Source organism: Plasmopara halstedii (genome assembly GCF_900000015.1).
Source record: "Plasmopara halstedii genome assembly, contig: Scaffold_430, whole genome shotgun sequence".
In the NCBI taxonomy this organism is placed as follows: Eukaryota; Oomycota; class Peronosporomycetes; order Peronosporales; family Peronosporaceae; genus Plasmopara; species Plasmopara halstedii.
In genome coordinates this window covers 168,842-182,957 of record NW_020187350.1, presented here as the reverse complement: position 1 = coordinate 182,957, position 14,116 = coordinate 168,842, and the positions used below count along the sequence as shown (strand labels likewise).

At 43.8% G+C, this 14,116-nt stretch overlaps 3 protein-coding genes across 3 annotated transcripts; 2 read left to right on the top strand and 1 right to left on the bottom strand.

The window, feature by feature from the left end:
- Positions 1–4,652: 4,652 nt before the first annotated feature.
- On the top strand, positions 4,653–6,046 carry PHALS_09619 (eukaryotic initiation factor 4a-iii; the record flags this gene model as incomplete). Its single annotated transcript, XM_024724907.1, has 3 exons — positions 4,653–4,674; positions 4,770–4,898; positions 4,980–6,046. 3 exons carry the CDS (start codon positions 4,653–4,655, stop codon positions 6,044–6,046), a joined length of 1,218 nt encoding a protein of 405 aa, XP_024575737.1.
- A 39-nt stretch (positions 6,047–6,085) lies between these two features.
- PHALS_09618 (uncharacterized protein) lies at positions 6,086–6,886 on the bottom strand (the record flags this gene model as incomplete). The annotated part of the gene is made up of 3 exons (XM_024724906.1): positions 6,086–6,508; positions 6,567–6,653; positions 6,710–6,886. 3 exons carry the CDS (start codon positions 6,884–6,886, stop codon positions 6,086–6,088), a joined length of 687 nt encoding a protein of 228 aa, XP_024575736.1.
- A 284-nt stretch (positions 6,887–7,170) lies between these two features.
- Positions 7,171–9,475, top strand: PHALS_09617 (uncharacterized protein; the record flags this gene model as incomplete). Its single annotated transcript, XM_024724905.1, has 7 exons — positions 7,171–7,347; positions 7,407–7,616; positions 7,674–8,444; positions 8,691–8,739; positions 8,844–8,905; positions 9,293–9,348; positions 9,436–9,475. 7 exons carry the CDS (start codon positions 7,171–7,173, stop codon positions 9,473–9,475), a joined length of 1,365 nt encoding a protein of 454 aa, XP_024575735.1.
- Between the last annotated feature and the right edge of the window lie 4,641 nt (positions 9,476–14,116).

Below are 14,116 nucleotides of genomic sequence, written 5' to 3'. Positions count from 1 at the left end.
ACACCACAGCTCCCTTGGGAGAGTGACGGGTCACTCTCATGTAACCCCGTTACATTGAGGCCTATTGAGCCGCGGTTCTGCCTTAGGCTCATAAGACGAATATCGTTGCACCTTTGAGCAAGTCGACTGCACGCTCTCCTCTTGCAAAGGGACTGCCATGAAAAAACGCTTTGACTCTCAGAGTCCGCGTTAACAGAGGCATAGAATTTGGATTTGTGCGCTTCTATCAGGAACGAGATCAAGAGCTTTCGAAGTAACGAACACTATTAGCTTGCCCTGCTTGTAAGTAGGCGCTGTTCGCAACAGCCCATCAAACACTCCACACACGCTTGTGCGCCTAGGAAGCGGTTCCCCACGTGAAGGAAGAATAATTGTCCCGACTTGTAGGGAAGATTCACAATTCAAGGCTTCAAACCAGATTTGCAGCTGAATTAAAATGATTGTATGGTTGTCAGCTATATACAACCACATCAAGGGCTCCTAGAGAGTTAGTTATAAAATCTCGGGCTCCTGATTTATACAATTAAGGGTGTACTGAGGTTGAATTTCAGCTTGAACTTAGAAAAGATCTTGAGTGTTTGGAGCTTGAACTTTGAAAAGCTTACGCTCCAATTTTCGTGGAACGTATCCAGCAGAAATGACCGACTTACGTCACCCACTTTGGAAGAGGGAGACCCGTCGATCTCGTCACCAGTACAGATCCCCAAGTAGAAAGCAGCATTCTGTATCACACAAAAAAATTGTGACTTCATATAAGATGTCGCGTATGCATCTGGAAACACCGTAATGTAATCGTCCTTTCATTATTTATTTCCACAATGCAAACAGAAGGTATATAGATTTACCTTCATGTGAAGCTTAATATAGCCCTTACACTGCTACTTCAAGCGTACATTATTACTTCACATAATAAAAATTGCTGGGCTCAAGTGCTTCTATACCCCACCTTCTAGAACTTTATAATGAATGAGCGAGTAAGTGAATTGCATTTCAAACAGTATTCTAATCATAATGAATTTTGCTATTATTTGTCTTTATACTTCCCAGAAGCCGTTCCATGTCAAAGACGCCTTATTCAATCAACAACTCAATACATTTGTCTTCGTTTGAAAGAATATTGGTGAAACAGAATATACAGCAACATTTGATAGACCTTCAATGATTTATAAGTGCTATGCATACAAATATTTAAGGTCTGACCAGGTGATATATATAAAGCACGCCTTCCAAATACTGTATTTTTCTCACGAGCGGCTAGCAGCCCATGTGTACCTTTGGTCCTTCCTTTTCGGTATCATATCAGTTGTAGTAATGTCCTGGCTCTGAAGAATTTCACAAGTACATTAAATTCAATGTGAGTTTTTTTGTATCGTATCGTGACTAATACAAATGCACCGAATGTGTTCGGGTTAGGTATGCAATATTACATTGCTTAAGTTGTTATACTCACTTTGACTCAGATGTGGACAACTGTGAATAACACTAATTTTGTCTTTTCAAGGCACTGCACAAAGTGACCGCTCGACGAGCATCACGTCGCCTGGAGGTCCAAGACACTGTCAGCACTTTACCGTGTCTACTTTTTAAGCGCACATGCACCGAAAGTCTTTTATCGTTGCTCGGATCAAATTCCTAACGAGCTATTGGCAAAAGTGCGATCTTCGTGACTGTCGCGCTTACAAAATTTTTGGACGAGGGTACCACGGAGTTCTCCGACGTACGGTTAGTGACTCTACGAGTTCCGACCAGACACCTCCTACCTGTGCACAAAATAGGGAGGTGCGCTCACTGCACTCAGCTTCCCCGCCGCGCATGTATCTAACTCTTGGTCTTATTCCATTGGCAGAAATTGTTTGACACCCACCGTGGGACTGAGGACGATGTCCAGCCGGCGACTAACGAATTGGACTGTGGTAAAGGATACCAGCTTCCTGTATCGCAAGCATGCGAATCACGCCGTCACATGCAGAATCACACAGTGAATTTAGTTTCAATCACTTTTCGCACTAACGCGGGACTCCTATACGTCTATATGTGCAAGCCTTTCGCCCACGACAAAATAAAAAGCGTGCGAAAGATAAAAGGAATGTCGGTCCGCAGATGCTTTTACTGACCATAGGCCATTAATCACCCCAGTGGTACGTCTGCGCTCGGAGCAGCAGCTGTTGGACGATCCGTATCTATGCATTTTGGTACTAAAAGTAAGCCAAAGTTCAGCTGGGTACATGACACTCAGTGACAAAAACACGCCGCCTCAAACGGCCTACGAAGAGCGTCATCTCACACTTAACTTTGCAAAGTTCAAGGTACGATGCAAATGTCGAGGCTCAACTTATCGCCTCAAACTCATGCTGGTTACAGCCTCGTTCGTTTCATAGTCTCTACATTCGTACGCACCATCTACGCACGAATGAACGTACGGAAGACAATCAACTGGCGTATAAACCACACACCTATCACAATGTGAGCTATGCGTGAACGAGCAAAAGCCGACATGGTATTGGTACCCAAGAGACGCACCGACCAGCGGATTCTTATCGCAAGGCTGATCGCTGGGACGAGCGACCCGTCGCTTCTTTAAAATAAGAAGGATGTGCCAGGTTGTAAGTGGCCACAACACTAGAATAACCTTGTCGAAGTGGGATCTCAAATTCCCAAGTTTTCATACTGAAAAAAAGCCTTCTACTTCGCCAGACACTAGTAACAGTTCCAATGCACCCGCAAAATTCCAAAGAAGAGTAGACCACACCAATCAGTGCCACTCGATTTTGACGGATACGTCTTTTCTTTTAAAAAGTGCTGGTATGCATCGTTCACAAAGAAAAATCAAATTCCGGCTTCGCTCTCCAAGTTTTGTCACCGAACTGCAAATTAGCACTTTCAGATGGTGTCGCTGCTTCGAAGAAAAGGATATTTAACTACAGGGGATAGTAAAGACATATGCAACAGAGATTTTCATATCTGACAGGCTCCTAAGGGCGGAATCACGAAGTTGCTTCAGTAAGTTAGAAAAAAACGGTGTGTTTTTTCGCTTCGAGATATTTAGTGTGACTTAAACCGTTTTGCTGCCACGGTGCTTGGTTGTAACTTGGTCTGACATGTCACAGATTCTGCATGTATAGTCAAACTCAATGAGCGGGAGCAGTCACTCCAGCGACGAGGTCTTTCAGCGCAACCCCCCTAAGCATAACCTCCACAACGCGATTCACGCGTTTGCAGATGGTCAGCGGCTGACATATGCTTTCTGGTGCCAAAAGCCTTGAATACTGTTTACTAAAACCTTGCTGCACAGCGCAGATCTCTACCCAATACAATAGCTACCAGCAAGCCATGGTGGGAAAACCCTTGACCGATTTGAAGCTTGGCTTTCTCCTCACCGATCGCAACATCGCCGAGAGCAGCGAGATGGGCCATCTTGCTTGATAGGTCCACAAATATTAATTACCGGATGCGTATTTTGGAAGACCGGTTATAGCGGCCATGCCGATAGACTGTTTAAATTGAGAAGTGCAGCCGCATGCAGCGAGGGTGAAGCGTACTCACCGAGGATTGAGGTAGCCGCCAGAAGGGGTGCCATGTGCCTTACGCAGTGTTCTATCGCATTATGAGATACCACTACGCGCTCGGTATTATGCGATTCCCGTGCTGTCATATAGCAAGCCTGGGGGAGACATAGCGGTGCATACGAGCCCCAATAAACTGACGTCTAAGTACGCTGTAATTATTGCCTATTTCATTGGTGACATCATAAATATTGGAATGATTCTTTCGCCATTCTGTGGGGCAACGTGACTGTGCACAATGTCTTTCGTATTTTTTCAGCTCATAAATGGTTACAAGCCAAGCAGGTGATCCTCAGCTTCACAAGGGCATTTCTCAGTACAAGTACTCTCAGTTATAAACAATAATTTCTTACGTGGACTTTTTAGCTGACGATACTCAAGCACAGTCACTCAATTATGACCAATAGTATCTGCGTAAAGCAAGACACAACCTATTGCAACGGCTGAAGTGTCTCAGACGACGTGAAATGGTCGATTCGGATTCGAAAGAGCCTGAATCGGAGTACGCATGTGGCTTTTTTCACAGCTTTGAAGGCAGCCCTGTTGCCGTACCCAACGCCAGTCAAATGCATCTTTAAGGAGATTTGTGAGGGTTCGAGCTATGCTGAAAATACAAGCCACTTTCTGAAGTACTTTTGGTAAAAAGGAAATGGCCAATCTACAATGACCTGTATCTTCGCGGGATCTACTCGCAGGCCCTGCTACGCAATGAAGCGGAGGATAATGAAAAAGTTGACCTGACCAGTATATGGTTTTTGATAATTTGTTAGAGACGATTAAAACCGATACTTTGGTACTTCTGATCGATCACAATTACAGTTACAATATTGTAACTCGCACAAGTGTACATTTCAATGCTTGGAAGCGTAAGGAGTACAGTACGTGACCGGACTACATAACGAACCTGTCGATGAATGTGTGTCGACAACGCGAGATCAGGTGGTCCACGTGAAATCAGGTGTCAAAAAGTAAATCCTTTCATAAATTTGACAAAGATTATTAATGAGATTATATTTGTGTAGTATATGGAAAATAACCCAAGTTTTACCAGGTCTTTAAGAAACACTTCAGTGGTTGGCTTGAAGGACAATGCAGCGCGATACTAAGCGACGTACGTGGTGATGAGCACGAGCCCTTCTCTATAAATAATTATCAGTACATTGTTCCAGCTAATCTCTTCCATTCGACTGTTGCTTTTCTTTTTAGGCACGCGACTGGTAGATGCAGATGACGAAGACACAATAGAGTTCACAACGTCTAAAGACATCACCGTTTATCCCACGTTTGAGGCCATGGGGCTCAAAGAAGATTTATTACGAGGAATTTATTCATATGGTACAAGTCGCATCTATCTAATTTCCTTGAGACGCCATGCTGGTACCAATATTTATGTACTTTTATCTGCTATTCAATTAGGTTTCGAAAAGCCTTCGGCAATCCAGCAACGTGCTATCAAACCCGCTATTCAAGGTCGTGATTTAATCGCTCAGTCACAGTCAGGGACAGGCAAGACAGCCGTCTTTTCCATCTCGATTTTGCAGTCGCTGGATACATCCAGCAATGAAACACAGGCACTTGTGATTTCTCCCACTCGTGAATTAGCTGAGCAGACACAAAAGGTAGTACTGGCACTTGGGGATTTTATGAATGTTCAATGCCACGCTTGTATTGGTGGAAAGAGCGTAGGCGAAGACATTCGCCGTCTCGATTTTGGTGTTCAGGTGGTTTCTGGTACACCTGGTCGAATCTTTGACATGATTCGTCGACGCAACTTGCGTACACGCAATATTAAGCTGCTGGTAATTGATGAAGCAGACGAGATGCTAAATAAAGGATTTAAGGAGCAAATTTACGACATTTACCGGTATTTACCTCCATCTACTCAGGTACTTTTGGTATCCGCCACGATGCCGCAAGAAGTTCTCGACTTGACTCGCAAGTTCATGAATGAACCAGTAAAGGTGCTTGTGAAGCGTGATGAGCTCACACTTGAAGGTATCAAGCAATTCTTTGTGGCAGTTGAGAAGGAAGAGTGGAAATTTGACACGCTTTGTGATCTCTACGATACGTTGACGATCACCCAAGCCGTAATTTTCTGCAATACGAAGCGTAAAGTGGATTGGCTTACCTCTAAGATGCGCGAGGCGAACTTTACTGTAGCTGCCATGCACGGTGACATGCCACAGAAAGAGCGAGACGCTATTATGCAGGAATTTCGTTCCGGTGGCTCGCGTGTGCTCATTACGACGGATGTTTGGGGTCGTGGACTTGACGTTCAACAAGTTTCTCTGGTAATATGCTATGATTTACCAAACAACCGCGAGCTGTACATTCATCGCATTGGTCGTTCTGGACGATTTGGACGCAAGGGTGTTGCCATTAACTTTGTAAAGGATGATGATATTCGTATCTTGCGCGACATTGAACAGTACTATAGCACTCAAATTGATGAGATGCCCATGAACGTGGCTGATCTCATTTAATTTCTCAAACATGAATTTGCATGTTATATTTGTCAAAAGTTATAGAGGATTACAGCTCATCTTGGTGGACGCTGCGCATCTGTTGCTGATTTTGGAGCTGCTGAGTAGAGGCTCATTGTGTGGTAAAGCTTTCATTTCAACAAAAGGATTCATTGCCTTCTTTTCTTCAGTTCGTCCTGACAAATTCTCTTCCTTTTCCCATTTCTCGAACAAATCACGACGCTGTTGCCGTCTTTCTTCCATCATGTTCACCCAAAACCTTTCAATAGCGTTCTCGTCCATCTCTGGAAATCTGTCGATAGCGATGCTACGAGTAGTATCAAGTATATCGCTATCTTTATCCTTGACATACGGCTTACTTTCGAGCACCATCAGGTCAAAACTCTCTTCCTTACGTTTGCTACGGAAGTGGGGTGACGTTAACGTTATCTGGAGATGAATCACATAGTGAAAATCGCCCAACTATATTCTGCTCATTAAATTTTAATCTTTTTATATTGCTGAATAAAAGTGAACCCACCTCTGTCGCTGCTGCATGGATCTTGGCCAGTGTTAATGTTGTGTATATGCCCGAATCCGATAGTGTACGAAGTTGAGATACTGCAAACTGCATGAAATGAGTCATAATGACATGAATAACATATAACACAGACACGTAAATACATTTGCGGCGTCAATGATAATAGGATCATTAGGCAGCTGAGGTGTGCGGACGTTGGAAAAGTAGGTGCGAGGAGTGATAGAGGCGAATACATTGATGCTGTAAAGCTGAGCAAAGATGGCAATCACATAAAAGAAAGGAAGCAGCGAGACAACACAAAGATCGCGCTGTAGAAACATTTGAGCTGAAATTAAAAGTATGCTTTTCTAAAATACATTATCCAAGTACTGCTCGTTTGTTCTTCCCAAACTTTTGGTAGCGCAAATGCACAATACGAAGTAACCCGAGTTTTGATATGATGGAGGACAAGCGCTGCATATAAGCTCCGCAATGAATGTCTCAGATGGGAAGCATCATAGGAAGAAACGTTGTGACCACAAATGCGAATTAGAGCTTTTATCACTTATTTCCGTTTTATATCCTTGTCGTTAAAAATTGGTCGATTGGCTCTCACTTTGACGTAATGGAAATCATCAACGACAAAAGAAAAGCTTCTCCAGAAACATTCCATTCGCCTAATGCAGACGCAAGCCTCGTGTACAAAAAGCGCAAACCCACTCATGACGAAAAGGATGAGAAATTATCACAGACTAAAAAGACTAAGCGGAAGTACCGAAAGTCTACGATCAATGTGCGCAAGGTTGAAATAATTGTGACGATTTTATTGTAATACTGTATCAAATTGACGGATTATCACAGGAAGAAATGGCGGGCTTATTGGTAGAGCTCTCTAGATTGCAAGCAGAGATGGAGCAGATCAAGTCGCGCGCATTTGCTGTATGTGTCGGAATGGAAGCACGGTCTCCGGCCGAGTTACAGTGTGCGAATCGAGTGTTAAGGCGAGCAATCCAAACACAGCAACTCGAACATACAAAAATTCACGCAATTATGTCCGAGTACTCGTTATTTGTGAGTGTACTTTGTACAAATTTCTTTCAACATTTTTTTTCTAACTTCCGGTGCCAGAATCTCAAAATTGGAAGTCCGATTCATCGACCAATTCACTTGCAAAAAGACACACATGCACGTCGAGCTACACTGCTGGCTCTCAAAAGAAAAGCGCTTGATGAAGGAGCTAAATTTATAAATGACCGCCGACCACGAGTAGACCCTTTGAAACCCATGCGAGAGGACCATGGGTACGAAGCTCCAAACGGGGACTTTTACGCGACATATATCTCGACGATGCAGTTTGAAAACACTGTCAAGCAAGTGTTTGACATCTTACTTGGATATCTAAGCAGCATCGAAATTACTGTATCGGAAAAACTTGGCAATGTTACAATTCGCGAAGATGACGACAACGTTGCTCCTGGTATTGTGCAAAATCGACTCGTGTCGACTACAACCGGTGGCTTGCGGATGGAATCAAACACAGTACATTTTGCACGATACGAGCCAGGCAACGACGACTCAGGTCCTCAGAATGGTTACGGTATTCTCGTCGCGGATTATGTTGATGACGATGATTTAAATCCATATCATCCACATGAACGTATTCGCCGCAATTTTAGCGCTGTATTGGAGCTCACATCGTATCCTATTCGACACGGAGTTCGCACCCGGTCCAAAAACACGAGTGCGGGACGTGTTGTAGTACTTACTCGATGGGTTCACAGCAAAGTGTACCATCCTGAGTACGAGATTCCACAATCTGGCTGGCATGAGATGCGAGACAATACCGAGCGCTGGATCCAGACACTGCATCATGCCATGATGGAGCGCTTGTCTCCCGTTGTTTGTTGTCAGAAGTGATCGACTCATCTGTGAAACATTTTGCCAATCGGATATTAACAATCTGCTGGAATACAATGCGCTGAGGAAGAGTTACAATGATCCCATTTTCGCAAGTAACTATCAAGTTTGACATCATTCACGAAATACTTGATAGTTTAACTTTTTAGAACGCTCTCGTCGTCATAGTCGAAGATACATTCAATCATTTGAAGATATTGTTACAATTGCCGGGAGTCTGAGATACAGTGTGTCAAGATTAAAGGATATCCAAGTGTGATCTGGCGTCTTACAGAATGTACTGAAAATAATAATTGTGCAATATTTGCTTTGAACGCACTAATTTGAACACGGTTCACAATAGTTATTTCTATGCTCACTTTTTATACTTGCGTCATGTAGATGACATAAGGACGCATCACCATTCGTCTCGTCGACAGACACAAGAGGGACAACTTATCGATGTAAAAGCCTTCGGCGTCGAAGGCCTAATTAGAAATCATTGTAGCCGATAGCCGTTGCAAATTTGTGCTATCTGTCTGCGAAAAAGAATCCTGACATAGATTAAGACGATCAATATATCCATTAACAGTTAAATTAAGTGATACTGCTGAACCTATAGAATGTTATTATACATCGATTCACATCCGACCGACGCCATTCTTGGCCGTTGTCATCGTTTTCGTAGATCCTCAATGTCTATGGTCATTATGGTTTTGTATGAAGCGAATGGCTGTAGTAGATGACATCGATCCGGAACGAACGACGTTCATTTATACTCGGTACTCCATCCCCCCTGCAGCGATGATTCTTTCTCTAAAGACGAGAACCTTGTCAAACTTCGTGTGCAGGTAGCTTTCCCCCGTCTCCTTCATCACGCTGACAATACTACCCGACACTTCCCTATGTAAAGCACAAATCATGCGCATGCAATAATTCTAGTTGTCTCACGAGGACGCTTGACATTGCATAAAATCGTTTTGTGATTTTGTAGGGAGGACAATCAGCGCTTTGAGTGGGCAATCATAAAGTAAACCCCTCAGTGGTCACATATCACTTAGAATTGGAAAAGTAGAGTGCGAAGACCGGCTGGTTTTGAAGGATTCAGCTCATCTATTAATTTGGTAGTCAGGGCATTGACCAGTTTTACATCAATCAACCAATTCGAAACTTTAGTTACTATACTTTATATAGTTGAAATCTGGCTTATCGTCATATGAGAATCCCAGAAGCTTACACAGAATGATGTCCAGCATAATGCTCTTCATAGCTGTGGTTGTACGTGATGACAGCTCTCATTGTCTCTTTGTTGGTATACGACCGTGCATCAAAGAAGCTATCTATGTCGACCTCGTTCTCTGACGAGGCAATGTCGGAGCGAATGTTGCATTAGCCGAGGCACAACCGCCAGATGTGCGCCAGACTGTGACAGTCTATTTGACCTCACACGAGTTTGGTAAAAGGCGGCCGTCATCCACGTATAGAAGTGGTGTTGGAGCTGTAGCTGGTTGCAGGCCACGTTGTTTAACGAAATCATGCAGCAGAGTAAATTACTTATTGCCTACATCCACTAAGCGGGAATGGGTGGCGTAAAGCAGAGAATGAACAATGCGGCAGCGTAATCACGCGTCTAGTGGTCGTCAAAAAGCAGGGGATTCAATTAACTAGCGTCTTAGCCATTAAATGCTTTAGTGTAACGGCGCATATACAAGCAGAGATTGAAGGGGCGGCCCTTGTAGCATGCTTTCCGAACAACTAAAAGGTGGACCCAAATCATGTTATTGTATGGGTCTATGGTGTTAACATGTCTCAGACTTCACTTTCTGTCGCTTTCTCAGATTACGTCTGCCGACCAATGCAAATCTTCTTGATATAATGTTGAGGAGACTGTTGGTTGAGTGAGAAAAATGGAAAAGTGATTGATCAAAGTGCATCCTTCATATGCAGTCTAAACCAAAGGTTCCTAGCCTACTGTTGCAGTTGAACTTCACTTGCTTCAACATCAACCTGATACTGGATCTGGTCCTGTTGAACTTCACTTACTTCCACACTCCCCCTCGAAGATAAGTTTCGGATGTTGGACTTTACAAGCAGGAGTTCGAACTGCTTAATCGTTTTTGTCAGGAAGACTGCCAGCTGTATCTTGGTATCGATATATTTGAGTTGGATTATCTTGGATTCGACTTGATCGCGGACGAAGTGGTAACGGATGTCGATGTGTTTGGCCGACTCTGATATCCGTCATTTTTCGCGATTGCGATCGCGCATTGATTGTCTTCATAGATGGTAACTGGGAGTCGATCTTGATCTTCATCTCCGATAGTAGGCTCTTCACCTAGAGTATTTCTTGGGTACAGAGGGTCAACGCCACGTATTCGGCTTCTGCTATACTGAGCTGAGCACTGCTTTGTAGCTTGGACTTGAAGATGACCGGGGAATTGTTAATCATCACCATGATCCTGGATGTCGAGCGTCGGTAGTCTTTGTTGCTTGCCCAGTCGGCATCGCTGTAGGCGCTTAATTGGATTTTGCTGGAATCTACTTGATAGAATATACCCTTGGTCTCCGTTGTCTTCAGATACTTGAGAACACGAATCGCTGCATTCCAATGTTCTTTGCTTGGTTGCTCCAAGTGACGACTTAGTTGGCACACTGCAAATGCGATGTCGGGCCTTGTTCCTGTTGCCACGTTGAGTAGCGATCCGACGAGAGACCAATACGGTCTTTTCTTCATTCTTGGGTCAATTTTGTCGATCTTGATCATATTTTGTCCAGCAACACAAGGGTAGCATACATTTTTGGCGTCAGCTTGGTTGAAATTGTTAACCATCCTTGAGATGCAAGCCGCTTGACTTATCTTAAGCGTACGTGCTTGTTGGTCGTAGTCGATTTCGATCCCGAGTATGAATCGCGCATTTACCAGAACTTTGAGCTGAAAATGTTCTGCGAGTTCGTCGGCAATTTTCTTGATCGATATCACGGACTTCGCTCCGATAATCATGTCGTCGACGTATAGGCTCACGTTACTCCTCGGCGTACAAAAATGCACGAGTCCGAGATGCATGGTGTGAAACCCATATTCTTAAACACCTTGGAAATGGTTTCAAACCATGTTTGCAGCAGCTTGTTTGAGACCGTATGTACTTCGATTAAGCTTGAGAACTTGATTCGACTTGACTTTTACACCTTGAGGTGGGTGGATGAAAACATCTTCTTCCAGATGTCCGATTAAAAAGGCTGTGTCGACATCGTATTGATGGATGTGCAGACCTGAATGACAACAAAGTACCAAAAACACACGAATCGAGCTCAGGTTTCTGAATAGTCGATTCCGTAGGTTTGTCGATACCCCAATGCGACAAGTCGAGCCTTGAAACAATCGATTTCACCGTCTTCATTACGCTTAATTGTGAACACCCATTTTATTCCGATGACTTTCTGACTTAGATTATTCTTGACCGGTGTCCATGTCTTCTTTTATCAAGTGTTTTCAATTCGGCACTGATAGCATCCTTCCACATTTTGGTTTGTGGGGAATTTGAGGTTTCCTTGAACGTGGTCGGGGTATCGAGAGCTGCGTTTGCTTGTTCATATTCCATTCGAAATCTTTTCGGTGGTCGGTCTGTCGATGGAACAATTGCATTCGAATGATCGGCTGGTAGTATCGCGTAAGAATTATCACTCGATGAAAGCGCAATCGGGGTGTTGTGCCCATGCCCAGATGATCCAAAAATTGGTGAATCATCGATGGCTTCCAATCTCCCCCCGGACACGATAGCCTGATTGTCGTACATCAAACTTGTTTCAAAACGCCATCAGATTGCACGAATTCGTCGTCGATCTCGAACATCGGGTCCGAATAATGGGAGTGTCGATTTTGAGCAAATGCGCCACTAGTCGGAGGGACATTAATGTTGTCGTTTCCGGTGTGGTCGACATTGGTTCAGGAGAATTTCGATTCGGGCGAGTTGGTTCACCATGATTTTCTTCTTCGTCAAATCGTAGTGGTTGTGTAAATCGATTTGCTGTCACTTCGACGTAATCCGACTTGTGAAATTCCTTAAAAATCTGCTAAGCGATTATTTTCTACTCTCTTGGTTCGAGGTTCCAAACTCGAAAACCCTTGACTTCATCTGAGAGATCTAGGAAAATGCCTCGAGACGCTTTCTTATCCATTTTGGAGAGTTTGGCCTTTTCAACATGTGCAAAACCTTGAGCCCCAAAAACAAACACATTCGCAAGATCGGGTTTCCGTTCAAAACAGATTTTGTACGGAGTTTTTCTTGGATGAGCTGCGCACGGGATTCGGTTTGTAAAAAACACTGCCGTGTTCATCCTTTCAGCCCAAACTTTCTTGTCTACGTGCATGTGATTTCACATCGATCGTGCACGTTCCGTGGTCATTTGGTTCATCCGTTCCGCTAGCCCATTTTGTTGTGCCGAATACGGAACCGTGGCTTGGTGGATGATTCCTGACTTGCGACAGCTTCCATTAGATCGTTTGTTGACATATTCGCAACCATTGCGAATACACTTGATCTTGACATTGAGCCGATTTTTTTTAGTTAATTTATAATCGATGAATTGATCAACTACCTCAGACTTGTGCATGATGAAGTAGGCCACCACGAATCTTGAAAAATCTCAGGCTTATCTTGCTCCTCCTTGAGTTGTGGTCTCCATTGGACCCATAACGTCGCTGTGGATGACTTGAAAGAGGGATTTCGTCTTGACCATATCCCAATATTGGAAATGGCTTAACCGTGCACTTTTCAGTCACACATCCTTCACAGATTTCATCGTGTTCGACATCATCTTCACAGATATTCCTGACTTTAAACCGGTTACTTGATCTTTGGGTGTTTTTCAGCGTCTTTGTCGGTAGGTGTCCCAATCGGGCATGCCAGACGCTTGCATCAACTGGTTTTGTGTATTTACTAGCTTCTTCACTCATGTTCGCCGTTTCTGTTGGAATACAATCTAACACAAACAGTTTCCCTACTTGATGAATTTTCGTCACGAGTCTTGACCATTCTTGATCGTGCAACTCTTGTTGTCGAAAGTGACTTTAAGTCGTTTCGCTGATAGAGCCGAAATCCAAAGCAATCTTAAGTCCAAATCTGGAACGTATAAAACGTTCTCGATCCGGATTGGTGCCTTGTTCTTCAAAGTCACTCGAATTGTCCCGACTCCGGCTGCCATGATCTTACCATTATTTGCAACTTAAATGGCAATTGGCGAGTTGAGTGGTCAAATTTCCTTGAACTCGTCTTGTAATGGGCAGATGTGGCTACTTGCACCACTTTCCAATATCCAACCTTCTGAATAGTGCTCCGAAACGATGAACGCTTGTCCTTTATTGGACCGTTTTTTATTTGCCGGATTGGACCAGCATTCTTGTGCACTATGGTTGGTCTTCTTGCAAAATTGACATGATAATTTTGGCTTTGCCCATCGACCTTTAGGTCGGGCACCCTTGTTCTTATACTCACGTTCGCGCGTGGCCTTCAGAGCAATTTCGTTGCTCTCCTTCCGAGTAATGCTGCTGTATTTGCGACGAAGCATCTCCTTCGCTTGAAGCGAGTCCATATTTCCTATGTTCTCGATAATCTTGATCATTTGGTCGTAGTCGACTAGCAAACTTCCGAGGAGGATTACGGTACGACACTTCTTCG